Source organism: Phacochoerus africanus, chromosome 2 (genome assembly GCF_016906955.1).
Source record: "Phacochoerus africanus isolate WHEZ1 chromosome 2, ROS_Pafr_v1, whole genome shotgun sequence".
Taxonomy (NCBI): Eukaryota; Metazoa; Chordata; class Mammalia; order Artiodactyla; family Suidae; genus Phacochoerus; species Phacochoerus africanus.
Genome location: NC_062545.1, coordinates 13,451,189 through 13,472,009, shown reverse-complemented (window position 1 = coordinate 13,472,009; position 20,821 = coordinate 13,451,189). Strand labels below are relative to the sequence as shown.

At 37.0% G+C, this 20,821-nt stretch overlaps 1 protein-coding gene across 6 annotated transcripts; it reads right to left on the bottom strand.

Moving 5' to 3' along the window:
- Positions 1-1,352: 1,352 nt before the first annotated feature.
- On the bottom strand, positions 1,353-13,639 carry MTRF1L (mitochondrial translation release factor 1 like). Of its 6 annotated transcripts, XM_047769895.1 has the most exons (8): positions 13,324-13,444; positions 10,997-11,042; positions 10,347-10,426; positions 7,304-7,487; positions 6,625-6,788; positions 4,742-4,859; positions 3,474-3,610; positions 1,353-2,551 (listed from the first exon to the last, which is right to left on the bottom strand). In XM_047769895.1, the coding sequence occupies exons 4-8, from the start codon at positions 7,398-7,400 to the stop codon at positions 2,351-2,353; spliced, it is 717 nt and encodes a 238-aa protein (XP_047625851.1). In that variant the 5' UTR covers positions 7,401-7,487; positions 10,347-10,426; positions 10,997-11,042; positions 13,324-13,444; the 3' UTR covers positions 1,353-2,350. The 6 variants fall into 6 exon arrangements, with proteins under 6 accessions (XP_047625851.1, XP_047625847.1, XP_047625850.1 ...); XM_047769891.1 differs by lacking the exon at positions 10,997-11,042 and having other exon boundaries at positions 13,324-13,638; XM_047769894.1 differs by lacking the exon at positions 10,997-11,042 and having other exon boundaries at positions 13,433-13,553.
- Between the last annotated feature and the right edge of the window lie 7,182 nt (positions 13,640-20,821).

Genomic DNA, 20,821 nt, shown 5'->3' with positions numbered 1-20,821 from the left:
TATCTGCAGTCAGTCCTATCAGAGAAGAGCTAACCATAAGCAGGACTGCCAGGGGGAAAAGAGCAATTTGTTTTTAATCTTATCATAGAAAAATGTTGATAAAAATTTTTACAGATTTAGGAGTTCCCCTGTAGCACAGTGGGTTAAGGATCCAGCATTATCTCTACAGCAGTGTGGGTTTGATCCCAAGCCTGGTGCAGTGGGTTAAGGATCTGGCAGTGCTGCAGCTGTGGCATAGGCTGTAGCTGCAGCTTGGATTTGATCCCTGGCCTGGGAACTTCCCCATGCCATGGGTGTGGTGAAAAAAAATTATACAGATTTAACTTGAAGCTTACTCAAGTTCTTCTCACTTCACAAGGGTGAAGTCATTGTCTTATCTGTCATTTTTTAGAAAATCTAATACATCTCAGCATATGAGAGGTTTCAGACCTGGCTATTTAACTATATTTTATTAAAAAAAATTTTTTTTTGGCTACCTCTCAGCATATGAAAGTTCCCGGGCCAGGGATCAAACCTGCACTCCTCGAGATACTGCTGTGACAGTGCTGGATCCTTAACCTGCTGCGCCACATGGGAACTCCTATTTTAATGACAAAAATGCTAAGTCACAGGAAAGAGAAGGAATGTGCAAAACTAGCCCAGTCTTAAGCTCTTAGCTTCCAGTTTGTTAGGAAATACTGTGACTTGAGGAACGGTAATATGACCCATAATCGCATCATCATCTCAAAAATTTTTAGTGCAGTGTCATGAAACAAAGAGGGCATTGTTGGCAGGGCTGTTCTACATTAAGGGAGATTTAAGCAGTATAACCACCAGTTTCCACGTGTGATTCTTAGTCCCTCCTTTGAAGAAAGCAATTAAAACAGAATTGCGGAAATATGAATTGGGTGCTTGAGGATGTTAGGGAACTATTGTAGATTTTGTAGCTGTGATGACAGTAAATGATTAAGTAGAATAGCGTCCTTATTTTTTAAAATACAAGCTGAAGTATTTAAGGGTGAACTTTTAACGATATTTGTAACTTCTAACACCAAGCAAATATGAAAAACATCAATTACTGAAACTAGGCAATGAGTGTTTATGCCAGCTACTGATTTATTGCCTTACTTTTTGATATCGGAGCTGGACTTGTATACATTTCTCCTTTGCCAACAGGTACCACATAGAGTTTTGTCAGTAGGGGAGAGAGAGAGAGACAGTGCAGGAGGAAGGGGCTTTTTTCACTTCTGTGCATGGTGCTAGGGATGCTCTTGGACACTGATGGGTAATTTTGTGTGCCAACTTCGCTGGGCCACAGGATACTAGACATTTAGTCAACCTTCGTCTGGGTGTTTCTGTATAGATGTCTTGGATGAGATTGTATTTTTATTAGGGAACTTTGAGTACAGCAGAATGCCCCCCCATAATGTGGAATGGCACCATCCAATCAGCAAGGCCTGAAAAGAATGAAAAACTGGCTTTCTCTGAGCATGAGAGGCAGGATTCTCCAGCAGACAGCTCTTGGAGGGAACTGCAGCACCAGCTTTCCTGGGTCTCCAGCCTGCTGGTCCCCACATGGCAGATTTCAGACTTGCCAGCCTCCATGACTGTGTGACCCAGATCCTCACCATACATCTCCTTCTTTACACACAGATAATCCTACCATCCCACAGGTTCTGTTTCTCTGGCAAACCCTGAGTGATGCTGACACAAGCTGATGCTCCGGTGAGTTCTGCCAACAGCCTAGTAGGAGACCTACTGCTTACCATTCCCTGTGTTCTGAGATCTCATCCACCACGTGCAGATCCAGTCTGGCTTAGAGCAACCCAGGGAACTTTGCTGTCGAGGGGGCCAAAGCCGAACTCTCTCCAATAGACAAGACTCGCCACTTTGTGGGAAAAGAAGTCCTTTCCAAGGGTACACTCTCTTAGTCTGAGAGTAGTAGTCTTTTATCCCCTAATAGCTAATCCTATCTTCAGTTAAAAATTCTTTATATCAAAATTCAAATTAACAGGGTCCTGACTGGACCTTATTTAGTACAGAAATTACTGTTACATTTCTACTATTTTATGCTTGAAGTTTTCCTTAGAAGTTAAACCACAATTTTGACCATTCATTAAATACATTACATAAAAACCAACTATTTTTCTTTGTCTATTACTTGTAAGGAAGAGTCCAAAATATACAACCACAGTCATGATTATATATTTTTTAATACATTGAGAGATTTATATAAATTATCTACATATTAAAAATACACTACTCCCAGCCATGTTAACTCATGTTTTTCAAGAGAATACTGGTATTTACACAATGTGACTACTATAATAGAACTTTCACAAGCTATACAAGTCTTTAATAACAATTCAACTTAAACTTTTTGGGAAATGATTTCTAGTAAAGATTCATAATTAGCATAGTCCTTCAGTGACTGTACAAGTTCATCCAGTAGATACTCTCCTTGCATAAAAATTCCAAGATCATAAAGTGACTTGTTTATTCTGTGATCTGTGACCCGATTCTGTGGAAAATTATATGTTCTTATTTTCTCTGACCTTCCTTTAGTACCAACCTAGATATGTAAGAAAAACAAAAAGACAGGATGCAGTTAAATTCAGGGCAAATAAACCTACAAATTTAACTGCCTAGAGATTAAGCTCTTGGTTTAAAATGTGAAACACAATGTTAAGAACCAAGTTTTAATCATTTCTGAATCCTCAAATAACATGAGAATGTAATAGAGACAAAAATATAGATCAGATCGGTAACTGAATTTTGAATCCTGCCATTTCAATACTTTATGACTTCAGGCAGTTTATTTCAACTCTAAACCTTAGTTTCCCCATTTGTAAAATAGACAGATGATACCTTCTGTACAGCAATGACGTGTACATACACCCTTGCACAGGGTTGATATTCACATGGTGGCTAAATATATCCAGTCTCTGTGAATTAATCTGGTCATCATCAGTGATGATGAAGTAATGAACTTTCTGTAATAAGGAGCTAACAGAAGGGCCCTGTAATTATAAAATCAAATGCCAAACAAGAAAATAAGTTTGGTTTCCCTTCCAACTTTTTTCCATAATTTTCAAAGGATTCAAAATGAACAGGAACTCTGTAGATCTTTCAAAAATAACTTTGATGAAAAGTCTGAGAAAAACACCTTTGAATAGGGAACAGGGCAGAGGTGTAAGATTACTATAAATCAAGCATAATCTTGGGTTGAGCCACTTGTACTCTAATTTTGACAAATACATTGAAATAATTCAGCTGCAGGCCTTCACCACGCCCAAAGCAACATGGGATCAGAACCGCACCTGTGACCCACACCACAGCTCCCGGCAACGCCGGATCCTTAACCCACTGAGTGAGGCCAGAGATCAAACTGGCCTCCTCATGGATACCAGTTGGGTTCTTAACCTGCTGAGCCACAAAGGACCTCCTAAAAATATTTTAATCCTTTAGAAGCATTTTTTAAAATTCAGTTTTACCTGAACCTTTCTAGCATTGTATCGTTTACTCGTTTCTTCTTCTAGATGCAGGCTGTATAGTTTTGCACGTAACTTTTTCATAGCCATCTCTCTATTTTTCAGTTGAGATCTCTCCTGCTGGCATTCGGAAACAACACCTGAATAGTGTTATGAGAATTAAAAAGTTTTAGTAGGAAAAGCTTCATTTATTATCAAGGAATACTCCTTTTCCTTCTCATCCTTTTTCTTCTTCCTTTGTGAAAGGAAAAAATAGTACTCTAATATAAAAAAAGGAAGACTATAAACTTAACAAATAACTTTTACAATTATCAGAAAACTGAAAATTTGAGTTACAGCTCAAAGTACTTCCATACTAAACAATAAGCATTAATTATTTAATATGGATTATATTCTGCTACCTTCAGATAGCCCCCATAATTTTTTTATAGTAGTAACTACTTATTAGACAAACCAAATTATAAAAACTAATCTTATTACCAGGTTATCATTAATATTTTTGAGGATTTCCACCCACTTTTTTCTATTCCTGTTTATACCATGTGTTACATAAGACATTCTCTTCAAGTTTAACATGAGGATTTCCTCACATTCAAAAAAATAAAAAATAAACACTTCCAAATCAATAAGAATTATGCCTGAGTTCATTTATTCTTGTATTCTTTCTGGATAACTGAGGTTTGCTATCCATATGCTCTTTATCACATGTCAATCCCTGCAATAATACCTGAAAAAACACATTTAGTTCTACCTACAGTATTATGAAAGCTTAAGAAATATTTAGATAGCTCCACTGCCTGACTATCTAGAATCAGAACTCCTGGAGACCTATAGGCGGGCTTAGTGGAAAGAAGCCCTTGAATGCAAAACTTTGCATATAAGCATGTTTGTGGGTAGCAGGTCCAAGTGTTCATTTTCTCAAAGGAATCCATTTCCACCTCCCTCCAAAAAAGGCTAAGAACTAGTGATTTAGAACATTCTCTGATAAAGAAGAACCCATGATACTACTTTACTATGAGGGTTTTTTAAAATTAATAGTATAGTCACTAACATGAAAATTTCCTGGGCTTAGGTTTCCCCCTGCAACCCCTTGCTGGCTTTGTAACGATCATGCAGCTTTGGCTAAGGATGCGAGGTAAATCAGGTATTTAATAGCAATTCCCAGTAGTCTGTATTCCTCTGATAACTGAGGATCAACTTCAGTGGAAAACTGATCGAGTCATTCAGAATTTCTTTCCTCAATGTTTTATGTTGAAGCTATAAGTACATACCTGTGGGAAGATGAACTATCCGGACGGCGCTGTCTGTGGTGTTTACGTGCTGCCCCCCAGCTCCACTGGCTCGCTTAGTATCAATCCTCAAATCTTTAGGATTAATCACCAGGTTAATCTACATGTAAGAGGAAAAGTTGAGATTTTTTAAAAATACATGTATGATCTGTTCAAAGAGAAGGACTATCCATTTATAAATATAAATACATGTGATGTATAGAATTTAAGATTTAGGTTTAGTTTTAGGAAGACAAAATAGTTGGAAGGATAGCCATTTTTTAAACTCTTCTTAGGAAGAGTATCAAAACATAAAACAAAAAAAAACCCTCCCTAATCCTCAAAAAATGAACTTCTTGTAAATTACCCTCTTCTTACCAACAGCAGAACTCAACTACTAGTAGAAATGTGAATATAATAGCTAAATGAGATTCTGTGGAGTATTTTTAAGTTCAAAAAACTTTAGCAGAAGAAAAAAATGACACTAACCTAAGAACTATGGGAAGAGTTTATTTTGTTTAATTTTAAAGAAGGACTTAAACATATTTAGAGGCAGAGGAGAGACAAATGGAAATAGCCAAGGCCAAGAAATATGGACTCAATTCACAAATACCTGGGGATCTGCCATCAGGATAACTCTCTTTCCTGGGAGTCAACATAAAAAACACTACCTAAAAAGCTCTTTCAGGGAGTTCCCATCGTGGCTGGGTGGAAATGAATCTGACTAGTATACATGAGGATAAGTATGGCCTCGCTTAGTGAGTTAAGGATACAGTGTTGCCATGAGCTGTGGTGTAGGTCACAGAGGCAGTTTGGATCTGATGTTGCTGTGGCTGTGGCATAGGCCAGTGGCTCCAACTTCAATTGGACCCCTAGCGTGGAAGCCTCCATATGCCATGAGTACAGTTCTACAAAGAAAAAAAAGCTCTTTCATAAAGAACTATGGGCCAGTCTATGACATGCCCACAACCCCCACCCCCCAACCCCAGCAGAAATCCTATCAGTCACAGGCTCTCCTGCGTCTTCCTGTATGGCTCCTTAACTGTTGCTTGAGGAATTAAATGAGATGATACATGGTCCTCAGTCTCCATCTTTTCCTGAAAAGCCCTCCCATCTCCAAGGTGTTTCTAGGTGTGGCTCCTGCCATTTGTCCTACTTCACTCTCTCCCTTAACTGTTCTGCTCCTCATCTAGGCTTCACCCAAAAATTAGGTGTCGAGAAAGGAACTCCATTAACTTATTAGAGAATCAAATAGCACTTTGTCCCTAGATTTAAAAACAGAAACATTTAAATTTCTTCTCCAACCATTTATACCTCATTCTAGAAAACAAGTCATATATTTCCCATTGCTTTTCAGTAAAAGGGATATACAACTAAATTACCTTACAAATATTTTATAGACTGGTAATTTATTCTGAAAATAAACTATACTCATTATAAACACTGTAACAATATATTTCAATATGATTCAGTTATAAAGTAACAATTCTATTAAGCAGTTACCCTTTGTTAAAATAGGATTCTTGCTATTAATATTCTGGGAACAAGTCACACAAAGCTAACATCTTTGTAAAAGTAATCACTCTGAAACTCCTCTGAATATTGTTTCTCCTGTAAGAGACGGTCTCAAGATATCTACCTTAAGCTTAGTGGTGGAGAAAATTTTAAGTAGAACAAGATTAGATCATTTCTATACACTTAACTCTTGCCATCTGTTGTTAAAAATCATACTTTTTGGACTGTGATAATGTATTTGTAAAATCTATTCAAAATGGGATGAAGACCAAATAGGAAGAGGAGATACTCAATTCAATAAGGTGAGGGTTACCCTGGGGGAAGGCACGGTGCTGGGCCCAGGCTTCCCAGGAGGCACCGCGATGCCTCACCTCAGTGGGTTGGGGCAGGATTGCAACAGTCATGGTGCTGGTGTGGATGCGGCCTTGCTTCTCCGTCTTTGGCACTCTCTGAACTCTGTGCACACCTCCTTCAAACTTCATGTGCTTATAGGCTTCTGAACCCCCAATGCTGGCAGATGCATGTCTGAGGCCACCTTGCAGACATTGGGAAAAGAGAGTTCTTTTATTATTTATGCCATTTATATAAACATTTAAACAACTGACCATCACTTCTACCATCTTGAAATATACTTAAAATATACAAAATAATTGGAGCATATTAATTGTAAAAAACATTGAAAACCTTTTCAAGTTTAGGAAATTTAATGTTTTAATACTTAATATAGCTATGACTTATAATTATTAAACATAAAGCATTTACAGTGTTAATAAACTGATTCAGTAAGACTCCTAAAGGACCACTTTTAAAAGACCATTAATCATTCAATAGTTAGTACTGACTAGCATTTTATAGGCCATTCCAAAACTGGTATATTTGCATTCAACATTATTAATTAAATGATAAGCATAAAACTACTTAATCATGAGTATAAAGTATAACTTCATAAGTAAGCTATAAAGCCTAGTCATGGTCTTTCCAACCCTCTTCCTAGAAAATATGTAGATAAATTAAATCTACACTTTTTTCAAAACAAATCAGTTTACTGACCTATTTCACTAGGAAAATATTCCAGGATTTCAAAATGCCATCTTTTAAATGCAGCATACTGCTGATACATATGAAATATCTCTGAAGTAAACAGCATTGCCTCCTGACCCCCAACTCCTGCAGTTACCTCCAGGATCAAGTCATTTTCATCTGCTTCTTCTGAGGGAACCAAAAGTAAGACGATCTGCAAATACAAAAATATCACTCCTCCTATAATTAATACTCAAAACTTTCTCCCCCCCCCTTTTTTTTGTCTTTTTTGCCATTTTTGGGCTGCTCCCGCAGCATATGGAGGTTCCCAGGCTAGGGGTTTAATCAGAGCTGCAGCCACCGGCCCACTCCAGAGCCATAGCAATGCAGGATCCGAGCTGCGTCTGCAACCTACACCACAGCTCACGGCAACACCGGATCCTTAACCCACTGAGCAAGGGCAGGGACCGAACACGCAACCTCATGGTTCCTAGTCGGATGCGTTAACCACTGTGCCACAACGGGAACTCCTTCTCCCCTATTTTTGACCACCCTTTGGCATATGGAGTTCCCAGGCCAGGAATCAGATCTGAGCCACAGCTGTAACTTATGGTACAGCTGCGCCTTATGCTGCAGCTGTTGTAGTGCCAGATTCTTTAACCCACTTTGCCGAGCTGGGGATCAGACCTGCATCCTGGCGCTGCAGAGACACCACTGATCCTATTGCACCACAGCAGAAACTCCAAGATTTAAAACTTGTTGAAAAAAAAGTTCTCAATGACTACATTAGTATTTTAAATATTTAATTTAAAGTTTCCCTAAGGAAATACTTTAATATTGCTGATTACTGTCCAACCATCTTGCCATTTAGAACCATTTAATGCATAATGTCCAAAAAATACTAATTTTATAACTACATGTAATGCTATGAGGTTCAACTAAAACTTACAGATTTGTTGGTACTTCTTTTTGGATGTCCACGTATACTTTATATCCATTCTATTCAGTTAATATTTTAGCTTGCTGTGAACAGGACAGTATACTGTTTGTGTATATGTGCTCTATGTTTTGGAAATTTATAGCCTAGTATGGTGGGAAACACACACTCAAATTGCATTTGTATTTTTCCCAAGCTTCTTTAATATGGAAGAGAAACGTACAATTCTGGAACTGGAAAGCCCCTTAGAGAAGTTCTGATCCAGTTCCTTCACTTTATAAGTACAAGAAAATGAGATTAAAACAAGTTAAATGACTGGTTAAAGAGCTAAACACTAGTTACTGGCAGAAAAGGCACAAGAACTCAGATCCTTCTGCCCACATCAGTCTTCCTTCTATTATAACAGTATGTTTCACACTTCAGTGTGGACTAATTAAGGAGATATAGAATACAGACTTTTTAGATGAAGTGAATTAAGAAAGACAAGCTGCCGGAGTTCCCATTGTGGCGCAGTGGTTAACGAATCCAACTAGGAACCATGAGGTGCAAGTTCATTCCCCGGCCTTGCTCAGTGGGTTAAGGATCCAGTGTTGCCATGAGCTGTGGTGTAGGTTGCAGACATGGCTTGGATCCTGAGTTGCCGTGGCTATGGTGTACGCCAGCAGCTACAGCTCCGATTGGACCCCTAGCTTGGGAACCTCCATATGCCACGCATGTGGCCCTAGAAAAGACAAAAAGCCAAAAAAAAAAAAAAAAGAAAGACAAGCTGCCAACACTTATTGGTCCTTTAATATCAACAGGCACTCTACCAAGCACTTTACATACTTCAATTCTTAAAATGTCTTGGGCAGGTACTATTCACAGCTCCACCTTAAGATGTGCAAACCAAGTTTAAGTTTAGTGTGGTTGAGTACTCTAACTGCCTAATTGCCCAATTTCCTTCAACTAGAGAGTAGAAGAGAGTTTGAACCCAAGTCTCCCCTGAGTTGTGAAATATCAAACTCTGTGTTGGTCAGGAACTAGACTTGTTTTCCTACTTTTCCATCTATCTTGTGCCAACAGAACGTGTTAGTTCAACACATGATAAAATTTATATCTGTTGTTACTTACCCGCCAATAAACAGAAACCAATAATACATAAGGCCTTCTACACAAAGAAATTTGAAAGATGAGTAGAAGACATGCTACATGAAACTTTGTAGTGGAACTTTTCTTCTCCAGTAGGTGGTGGAGATGTTTACTTTTGGGTAAGTTCTACACTTAGATAAAGAGAGAATCTCTATATTAAACACCTCCTTCCAGGCTCCTTCCTCACCTTATCCTGTTCATTCACTTCTATCCACCAGAGAAAACTGCTTTAAGACTTTAAGCTCCGCCTTACAGAATTAACAAAGAGTGGATCTACTTTCATTATTCTTCATCTAACTCCATATGTTCTGCAATTCTAGATATAAAGCCAAAACAATGCAATTTTATTTTAAAAATCCTGAGGGCCTAGACTGGTACTGTGATAGTTTCAGAGACACAAAAGTAAAGAAATGCTCTTGCTTCTAGCTACCATCACTCCAGAACCAATTCTACTCATCTACCCCCACCTCTCTAAAAAAAACAAGAGTGAAAATATAATACAACATTTCATTGCCTTTCTGGCAAATCCTATTAATGTGACATTCATCTTTCTTTCTTCAGAGTTCTGCAATCCTTTTAGTATGATAAAAACAGGGCCACAGGGAGTAAGCACTCGCGCTTTAAAAACCAGTTTATAGGAGTTCCTGTTGTGGTGCAGCAGAAACAATCAGACTAGGAACCATGAAGTTGTGGGTTTGATCCCTGGCCTTGCTCAGGGGATTAAGGATCCGGTGTTGCCATGAGCTGTGGTGTAGGTCGCAGATGCAGCTCAGATCTGGCGTTGCTGTGGCTGTGACACAGGCTGGCAGCTGTAGCTCCGATTAGACCCCCTAGCCTGGGAACCTCCATATGCCACAGGTTTGGCCCTAAAAGGACTAAAAAACAAACAAAAAACCAGTTTATAAATATGAGCAAGCTAATTAGTTCCTGACTTGCTTTTGTAAACTTCTAATAAAATACATTAGAAGTAAAAGAACAAATGCTTTATGCGTTGCACAATTACCATACCTGATGTTTCAATTGAGCTATTTCTTTTTGACACGAAATTATTTCATTCTCTGCAAGTTTCCTTAAGTCTTCACTTTCATCTAAGAAAAATTAGCAGGTTAAGTTTTTCTTAATTAGTGTTAATTGCTAACAGAATTCAAGGTAATAGTTTTACTGTTATTGCAGCTGAAGAAAAAAATAACAATTATCTTGTCCTTTTCATAACTGTCATTATTTCAAAGCATTTTATGCATTAGTTTTCAAAAGCATGTAGTTTAATAAAAAAAAAAATGTTTTCCCTGATGACTAAAGTGTAAGTTAAAAAGAATTTCTATAGAAAAATATAAAGCTGTTAAACTTGCAATAATTCTACCTTCACAAAATACCCATATTAACAAATATCCTCTTAGTTTCCCAACTTAGACTGTACAATAACAAATAAATGCACTAGCTAGTGAGAAAGAACAGAAGGTGGAATAGAGGGTATCATCGGACCAGAAAGAACTGAGTTTAAAAGTATGAAGTTACTTTATCAGTAAATGCTTCATTAATACATGTGTCCACATAAAAATTTAGACCCTGCCTAATATTTACAGAATGTTTACATGAAGTACTCTTCTCTCTGAGACTTTACCCTAATTCTTTTTTCATCTTTAAATTTTCATTTTTACCTTACAAAATATACCTCCTCATTCCTCTATCCTGTGGACATGTAGCCTATAGAAAGGAGAAAAGGGGAAATTAGCTATTGCAATTTGCTGTCTTTGTTGAAAGATCAAACTTTTATCAGTTGGAATGTTTATTCATTTATTTAGAACCAATTATGCTAAGAACTGGGAATCTTTCATGGCAGGACTTTAGATGATTTTAGTTTCTTTGTTTAATTCTAGGGGAGAAAACCTCACAAAAAAGTAACAACCTAGGAGTTCCTGTTATGTTTCAGCAGGTTAAGGAACCTGACATCTTGTCCTTGAGGACATGGGTTCAACTTCTGGCCTCACTCAGTGGGTTAAGGATCTAGTGTGTTTGCAAGCTACAGTGCAGGGGTTGGATGTGGCTCAGATCTGGCGTTGCTGTGGCTGTGGGGAGGGGTCCAATTTGACCCCTAGCCTGGAAACTACCATGTGGCGCAGGTGTGGCCCTAAAAAAAAAAAGAAACAAGACAACCTAAAACACTGTGTAATTAAATATTAAAACAAGATGTTGAAGCTTTTTTTGGGGGGTGGGGCAGAAAGAGGAGAGAATGATTACTAAAAGACAGGTAATAACAGCAAAACTGAGATAAGCAAATATAGGGAGTGTTGGTGGGACATTATTTTGGCAAGAATTTGGTATGATGTTTGATGAGATGGAAAATAAACTTAATTAGAAAAAGGAAAAGTGAATTCTAGTCCTAGTCCAACCACTAAGGTTCTCTTAGGGCAACACACTCAACTTCCCTGAGTCTCAGTAACCTCAAGAGTAAAATAAAAGATTTGAGCTGGTCTCTAAGGGGCCTTTCAGTTCTGAAATGCAGTGTTCTTATAAGACTACAGAGATGGGAAATAGAGTGTGGAAGTAACCTACTTTAAATACTATATTTTATTTAATCCAGTATCCCCCAAACACTATTTTGACATGCAGTCAATATAAAAATTACATAGTGTGTATATATAATTTTTATATTGATTGTATGTTGAAATTGATAGTGTTTTAAGCTTCTATTTGTACTTAAAGCTTAGCTTAAGGAATAAAACATTTAATTTTCCCCAAAAGATATTTTTTTTCAATTTTTTAAAAACACTCTGGGCAGCACTTTCTCTTAAATCATTAATTTAGACTTTCCTTAAGTCTCCCCTAGAAAACTGCCTTAGCCTTCTGTTTTCTCTGGCATCTTCAGTCTTACTCCAGGTTGTTTCTAAACTTCTACAAATGCAGGTTCCTAAACAACAAATCTATTACTGTCATTCACTCCCCAGTCTAAAAACTTCTGCTGGCTTCTTTTTACCAACGGGATAAAATCAAACTTTTTAGAGAGTATGTGAGCCCCCTTAAAAAATGGTCCCAACCTCCCTTTCTTTGGTTAACATGGAGTTCAGTGATTTGGAGTCCTGAGATTTGGAGTCAGTCCAAGCCAAGCTCCATTCCTTACAAGCTGTGTAACCGGAGCTGAGTTAATTTTACTTTTATATTGCAAGTTCCTCTTCTATTTCATGAGGCTAATAGAACCTACTTCATAGGGTTTATTAGGTGAACTGGATGAGTTAATAGATAAACCTAAGCAAAGAATGAAGTATGGTAAAGGATCAATAAAGGTTAAAAATATTACATCATCTAAGGGTGGGCCTTTATCCCTGTACAAAGCTTTCTCAGTAAGTTCTTGCTCTCCTAGGTCTTTACTGATACATGTTCTCACTTATCAGCTGTATTATAATTAATTTTCTTGCCCCCAGGAGATTGTGACCCTCTCTAGAACCTTGCTACCCAGTGCATGGTCCATGGACCAGCAAATAGGCATCTCCAGGAGCTTGTACAGATGCAGAAACATGGCCCCATCCAGATCTGAATGGACACGAATCACTTGGGAAACTTGTTAAAAACCTATGTTTTTAGGTCTCAGATTCTGAGTCTGGGTTTATTTAGCATGCACCTCTCCTGTCACTTGCAGGTAGCCTCTTTACCACAGTTGGAGGTACACTGCTCTCCAGCCCATAGCAGGAATAGTGCCTGATTTTTTTTGTGTGTGAGCTAATGATCTCCTGCTATTAAATATGGAACCAGTAAGAGTCAACTTAAGTTTGGTTAAAGGGCGCAGAGCACTGTGAAGGAAGCACAAGGAGAGGATAGGTTCACAACCCATATAGTGATGCCCTCACCTCTGATGTAAATGAAATAGGGCTGCAACTGAGTAAAGACTTAAAACTCAAAGAGATTGTGGACCCTTGACCAGCGGCTTAGTGGAAAGGGCAAAGAGTCAAGAATCTTTTCTGAATCCCGCTCCCTTAGGCCCAGCCCTTACCGTGCAGCAAGTGCTCGGTCTCCTGCAGCTCCCGCTCCTTCTCTCTCAGAAGCTTGGCCACCGCCACCAGCTCAGGCCCTCTGACCTGCAACGGGGTTTCAGACCCTACCTGGCGCTCGAGGAAGGTCCGCAGGGGTCCGCTGCGGGCGAACAGCTCCTCCAGCGGCAGGCTACCGCAGCTCATGTGTCGGCGGGCCGGGCCAACAGCCCGGTGGGCCCAAAGGCCCCGAACAGCACTCAAAAGAAGCCGAGACCGCATCCCTAAAGCCGACGGCCAAGGGCGACGATAACCGGAAGTTCCGGACAGAGCAAGTCTCGCGACACCTCGCAGCTTGGAGATAGGGGCGGGACCTAGCCGAGCCCCGCCCAGCACACGCGCCTGTCCGAAGGGACCTCCCGGAAGTCTGGTTAGGGACTTCCGGGTCAGGCATCGTTAAACGCCGCTTTGTTCCCGGAGGTCGGAGCTTGAGGGGGCTTAACAGAAAGTGGTAGGGGCGTGTCCGAGAGACCGTGTGCACCTCCTTTACAAGGCTGGGTTAGAAGTTCCTTCTTGAAATGAGCCAGGGCGGAATGTTGGGCTGGAAGGGGAAAGCGATAGATTGCCTTTACGTTTTCTGACGGCGATGGTTTGTTTCCCAAGCACTCAGGAGCTCAAGTATCGCAATGAAGGGCAGTCTAGTGTCCACTACGGGGGCCAAGGTCAAGGCACGGATATTCTCTCCAGTGCCAGCCTGGACTGTCGTCTCCAAGAGCGAGTTGTAGGATGGTCATCAGTGTGTATATGTGTTAACTCCTCTTCCATTTTTCCTGTTCATGTTTTACTTTTCGGCGGTGGCTAAGGCTCGCATTTAACGAAGATGTGGTAAGCGGACTCGAAAGCAAACAGTGATTTGCCAAAATCTGCTTTCCTGCCCTTTATCTTCCATTTAATTTACCTACTTTTCAGCGACTTTCTTCCACACACAGTTTTCCGCCCATTCCCGCTTACTGCTTGCTACCCAGCTACTTTTTTAAAGAGGTTGAGCCATTCCATGTTCCAACTTAACCACAGCCAAGAAAAATCTTCAGAGCCCCGTCGCCGGTAGCCCAAACTTCTGATAGTGGCTTAGTGCAAGAAATACTGACATTTATTGGTATAATGCTTTCGCATTTTTCAAAAGATCTTTTCATAGCTCATCAGAGGAATATATATGAGACTAAAACAACTAAGATAGGGCTGGGGATGCACGGGCTGAAAGCTCAACCTGAGAACTCTCACTACCTAACTAGCTGAGGAAGGGCTTTCACGTGGTTTTTTAACTGTACAGAGAACTGGAAAAATCTTCTAATTTATTATTTTTTAAAAATAGTAAAATACGGAAGCCCTTAACAAAGTGAAGTCATCCAATCAACATTATTGAGGTTAAGTATAAAATTCTTATGAATTTGTATTGACTCTATTCATTTCTTTGCTCTACATATAAAGCGAAAGTGAAGTAGAAGAATGAGCTGACTCTCCAGATAGTATAAAGCCAAAATAGGTTTCACTACTTAGAAATTTCAACTAATTAACTCAAATTTTCTTTCGCTTTGAATGTGTATTAAAGCCACACTACTTTATAAAATTGTTTTGCTTTAAAATGGTGATTGGAACCCAATTTTAAAAATTCTCATCCGAGTATAGAACAGGACTGATTAGGTTGACTGTATCTCTTTTAGGAACAGTTATTTCCCAAGTCTAAACTCAACTTTGAATATTTTTTAAACCATAGAAATGGTGGGAGCTATTCGAACTCAAATCCCAGCTGAATTCTCAAGTCATTTCAAGAATGTACTTTTATTATTTATAAAAGGTGCAAAGATGTAATATGCAATAAACTTAGAGACCAGTGGAAAGAATCCTGCCAGAAATTATTTTACCTTGGATGTGTGAGCAAGTTAAAAAATACAAGAGTACCCTTACTCCTACTGTATTACACCAATGAAAAAACAGTAACTTTCCTCTAATGATACATTGGTGATCTCTTTATTAATTCAAAACATTTTTAAGAAGTCAGTGTAATGCATGTGCATTTTACAATAATATCTATAGATTTCCACAATATAGTCAAATGAAAACAGCTGTAGTTTGACTTACTTTGAAAACTCAAATAGATATACTTAGTTTGAGATTTTTGAATTTTCTTACATTACTGTCATGCTCAAATTCCATTACAAGTTGAAAATTCTAGCATTTTCAGGAAGTCTGTTAGTGTACATAAGTAAATAATAAAATAGGGGGAATAAAAATCCAAAACAATTTAAGTTGAAGAAAAATAATCTGGATTACCTATTCAATTTGTAAGTACCTACAGATATTCTGGCATTTCAGAATAACCAAAGATGGTGTCTCAAGTTGTATTCATGCATTCAAAAAGTCTTTGTGGTCCACTAATAAATACTGGTGAAGTCCAATATGTGGATATAGATTATTAAGTATAGCGAACATGGTAGCAAAAAATTAGACACGTCCAATATGATAAGTTTTTCAGAACCAGGCACATTGAAATTATTTTTAATATTTAACAACATCCTAAAATCATATACAATAAACATTATTTATGACAAATAGGTTAAAGCAAGAGGGAAAAATCAAGTTTCTTACATTATTCCAGTATTCAGTGTTCATTGTTCAGTGGACGGCAATATAGAAAAGTCCTCAGCAAAATGATCATTGATTTCGGTTACCTCTGACCACTAGTACCACTAAAATCTTCACTACACAAGGGAGATAGAGGATTAAGATAGTTCCAGGGAAAAAGTTCACTTTCACCTCCATTAAGTGAATATTCAGGCTAACACTATTTTGGAGTTTTATTTTCCCACTTCAACGTTCCAGTTCATTTTATATTTTCTTCATAGTATTTGTTAGCATTCTTTTAATGGAAACTAATAGCAGTGCTGAGGAATCTGCTCAGAATATTTTTTTCTTCTAGTGTAATGCTCATAAATTTACCTTAATATAGCCTCTTTAAAAATGTATTACTTTACAGTGGAAAAACCTAACAGACCCTACCTCAGCCAGGTGCTGAAGTTCAGTATCGACAATAAGTCATGATGATGGTATATACCTTTGATACCATGTGATATGAATGGCACCTCTGCGGTCTTCCTTCCAGAAATCAGTAACACCTGTCCAATCATGGGGAAAACATCAGACACATTCCAGTTGAGGGACATCTTGCAAAACAGTGGACCAGTACTACTCAATACTGCCAACATCATCAAACACAAAGGAGCGTTTGAGAAAATGTCACAGCCAAGAGGATGCATGATGACTAAATGGAATCTGCTATTTTGAACAGAATCCTGGACGGAAAAAAGACGTAAGGTAAAAGCTATGGAACTCAAAAGTCTGGACTTCATAATGCATCAGTATTGATTCATTAATCGTGACAACTGTCTCATGGGCGTGTGGTATATAGAATCTATCTGTACTATCTTTATAATTTTTTTCTGTAAATCTAAAACTATTCTAAAAAGGTTTAATGAAAATTTTATGAACACACAGCCACCTTTTATTTTTGTATTTTCATAATAAAATTACTTTAAAAATCTTACTACCTGAATATTAAAAAGAACGCTTTCTATTCCATGCCAGTATCAATGTTTGATACTGACTAGTCTCTTTTAATTTAGTTTTAGCTATTATCCACACATACTTATTTGGCAAATTACCTGATATTTATAGTATTTCTACCTTGAGAATGTTGTTTTATTCCCCTTTGATTTAAATTTACAATGTTATACACACACACACACATGCACGTCTATATATATCTGTGTGTGTGATTGAAAGAAGCGTGTTTCTAGTTTGTAGATTCAGTGATGTTGGTGAATGGAAAAGAATGATTTTGAATCACATTATTGTACAAAACAATAACGTATTCCTATATTCCTCCACCTTAAAATAAGTTTGGTCGTGTTCTTTTTGAGGGGGGGAGGGATGTATAATTAAATCAGATTTTTAAAGTATAGTTTGAAAAAACTTAAGAGAAAAAATGATTAAAATGACATTTAACAATACATTCTTGAAATGGGTATTATTACTGAGCTGGAGAACTTTGATAAAATAATAATATTTTATGCAATGCTTCACTCTTTCCATGTTTATTTCATTTAATTCTCAGGGCCACCCTGTAAATTAAGTATTATATTCCTCATTCAAAAATAATGCAACAGGCTCAGAGAGGATAAATGATTTGTCCAAGGTCCCATGAGACAGGAATGCAACTTGTCATAAAATTTACAATTGAAGCCTGGTATTTGGAAACAATATTTATCACTCTGTGCACTGTTGTGTGGTGCAAGGATACTACTAAGAGTGTTGCAAGGAAAATCTGAAGCAAGTTTTTGGTATCAGTTTCATTGATAAATATCTGCAGTTGCAGCAAGTTAAGGAGTAACTAAACCTTTTACAGATTGAATATTATTTTCTCAGAACAGAAATTTTTAAAAAGCTTAACAGCATGCAAATATTAGTGTTTGCAAACTATACTTTTATATGTTTTTCTAGAAATATCTTTGCTACTTTTCAAAATAATTTGCCAATATATCTAGTGCAATGTTTTCAAAACTTGTTTGGTAGGTTTCTATTTGTTTTGGATCTAAGAAATTTTAGGTAGCTTATTTTCCTATTTTCTGAATGTATTTTGAATTTCTTCCTTGTATATTTCATCCTCGGAGCATCTGGTATATTGCATTTTTTTTTTTACAAATGTAATTTGTCACAATTACAATATGACAGTTTTTTTCCAGTATAACTTAAAAGTGTGTAAAATGGTATAAATTCAAAAATAAGAATCAGGTATTATTTTTAGATCAGCTTAGTGAGGTGAAAGTGTGTTTTTGCCCCTAATAAATAAATACTATTTACCTATTTCTATAGTCCTTTTGCAAAACTGAACTATCAGGTAAATATATGATACACATTTCATTCCCTAAGTAGAACCTAGGCAGCATTAAAGGATACTAATAAACACCTCATGCACCATGACCAACTATCAGAACTGGTCATCCTATGTACATATTTTAAGATTTGAAAAAAAAAAAAAAGACCCCATTATGGTCTTGATTTTTGCACTTCATAATGTGATATCAAAATTGTGTTTTGCTAATGTTGTTCTTTCGCCTCTGCACCTCCTGTGCTTAGAGCCGCCTTACAATACTGTTGGGACATCTGTATTGCCTCTGGATAGCATGATCAGTACCCAGAGTAAAGAAGCATCATCCATTCATTTTGAATCTTGTCTTTAAGATCCATCTCTGAAGAAATCTGGCTCTCCAATATATATTTATATATAATCTATATTCTCTTCTTTCCATTTTAGATCCATCTGAAGTTAGGCACTAGAGAAAGAGCATTAACCTCTTTCTGTGTGCATTAGCAGAGTCTAAGAGTATACAAAGATACCTCGACAGTCTAAAACACAGCATATACCTTCTAAAGTGCTAATTTTTCCTCAGGGAGGAATGTACTTACTAGCAAAAATCAAACTCTACCAATACTAATATTGTGCTCTTGGAATGGTAGCATAGACACCAGCTGAGGGCTTTTTTTGTTTGTTTCTTATAGCTCTGTCATTAAAACAGAGGGAATTATACTGTATTTTTAAAATTGGTAGAGTGGCAAACATGCAGACATACTCTTAGATAGAAACTTTAAACGTTCTAAAATTCAAAGAGAAACCCTCCCCTCCCCTGAAAATAGGAATTTAGCACAGAATCCCTCACAGACCACGGTTACCAACATCTGATACATAAATCGACTCTAGAATCATTCGCAACAAGCTTCCCCCAATCAGCTTTCAAAAGGACATCCTACCTTCAAGATGTGTCTTCTACAAATGCCCAGGGTAGGAGATTAGGACTCTTGATAAGGGCCCTTATCTTTTACATTTGGTAAAATATTAAAGGTATTGTCAAACAGACAGTTCATCGAATAGTCCAAAGTATCTTATAAAGATAACTTATGACTAGCAGGTCACCATCATACATAGTAACAACAAGAATATAAAGTCTGCATTTAAAAAGATGGATGCATGCGGTGTGTCATAGTATATTACATATTTTCTAGTCATGTGCACCCATTTGTTGTGCCTTAAACACAGCAACACGTATGATATTACAACACATGTGTGTATACACCATAGTAGCATAACAAACTCACTTCTAATCAAGAAAAAAATAATTTAGGAACAATAAACTTCACAATAGAAGTGATGATTCCTTTAGGTTTTTACTTCACTCGTTAGGAAAAAAATATGACTTTTTGTAAACATCTTCATAGCTATCTTTTTTCAACATATTACTGAAAACTATTATTCAAATAGCAAATATCTTAATTGACATGGGTAAAGCATATCTCAACACACTAACACTTTCAGACAAAAACAGGCATTTGTTAAAAGAAATGATTATTATAAATATTTTGTCTTGTATTTTAATTACACTTTCATAAATAATGTATTTAAAAGTGCTGAGTATGGTAGGATAGTCAGCAACGCCAGTGTAAACAGAACGTTTTGTTTTCTACTCTGCAAACTTTTTTTTTAATCCCATTTTGTCAAACACTGCAACAGTTAAAATATTTGCATAGGGAATAGATAATAGCCCTTTTAATCATATCTCCTGAATTCTATATAAATTAGAAAATCAAATTCACTTAAAAAAACAATTATTGAAATGTTCTAAGTTTATGGAAAAAGAAAATTATGATGCCAACCTTTCAAGTAAAATACATTTTAAAAAGAAAATCCGAAACAATTTTTTTAAAAAAAGTTTAATAAATTAAAAAAAAATGAGAGGTAGTTAAAAAATGACAAAGGAAACCTATAATTTTAATATCCTTAATATAAGGCCAGTATTCTCAGTGGATATAAATATTTCTAAAACTTTCATTTTAAGTTACTCAATATTATATTTATTAAGTTTAAGATTAAAAAAATAGCCTCCAGGGGATATTAATATTCAAATGTAATACCTTGCTATAAATATGACACTGACTTGTGTGTGTGTGTGCGTGATAGGACTGTTTTCTTGAATGTCAAAAGTACATGCCAATGTCAGGCAAGTATTTTTTTGTCTTAAAGATTTAGTGGTTCTTATAAAAAATAATATGGCAGCTAGAAGATTTGAGCACTGTACTGCCTTTCAATTATGGATGAGAATTCATAGTTTGGTTTTAACATTTTTAAAATAAGTCCTTTTTAAGATACTAGGTGAAAACAGTTAAGGTCTGAAGTAGAGAATTATCTTCTGGATAATCCTTATAAAACTTTTCTTGGTTAAAAACAGCTCTTTCACTGGATTTCACTTTCAAGGAAAATATGCCACAGCACAGATGCTATTTATCAAAATGTTTTATGATGCTACATGTAGGCATTCCTTTATTAAATCCTTTCTTTATATTCCAAAACTAAGTTATCAAGCTTATTATTTTTTTTCTTGCTAAAGTACATACTTTACACAACCATTTTAG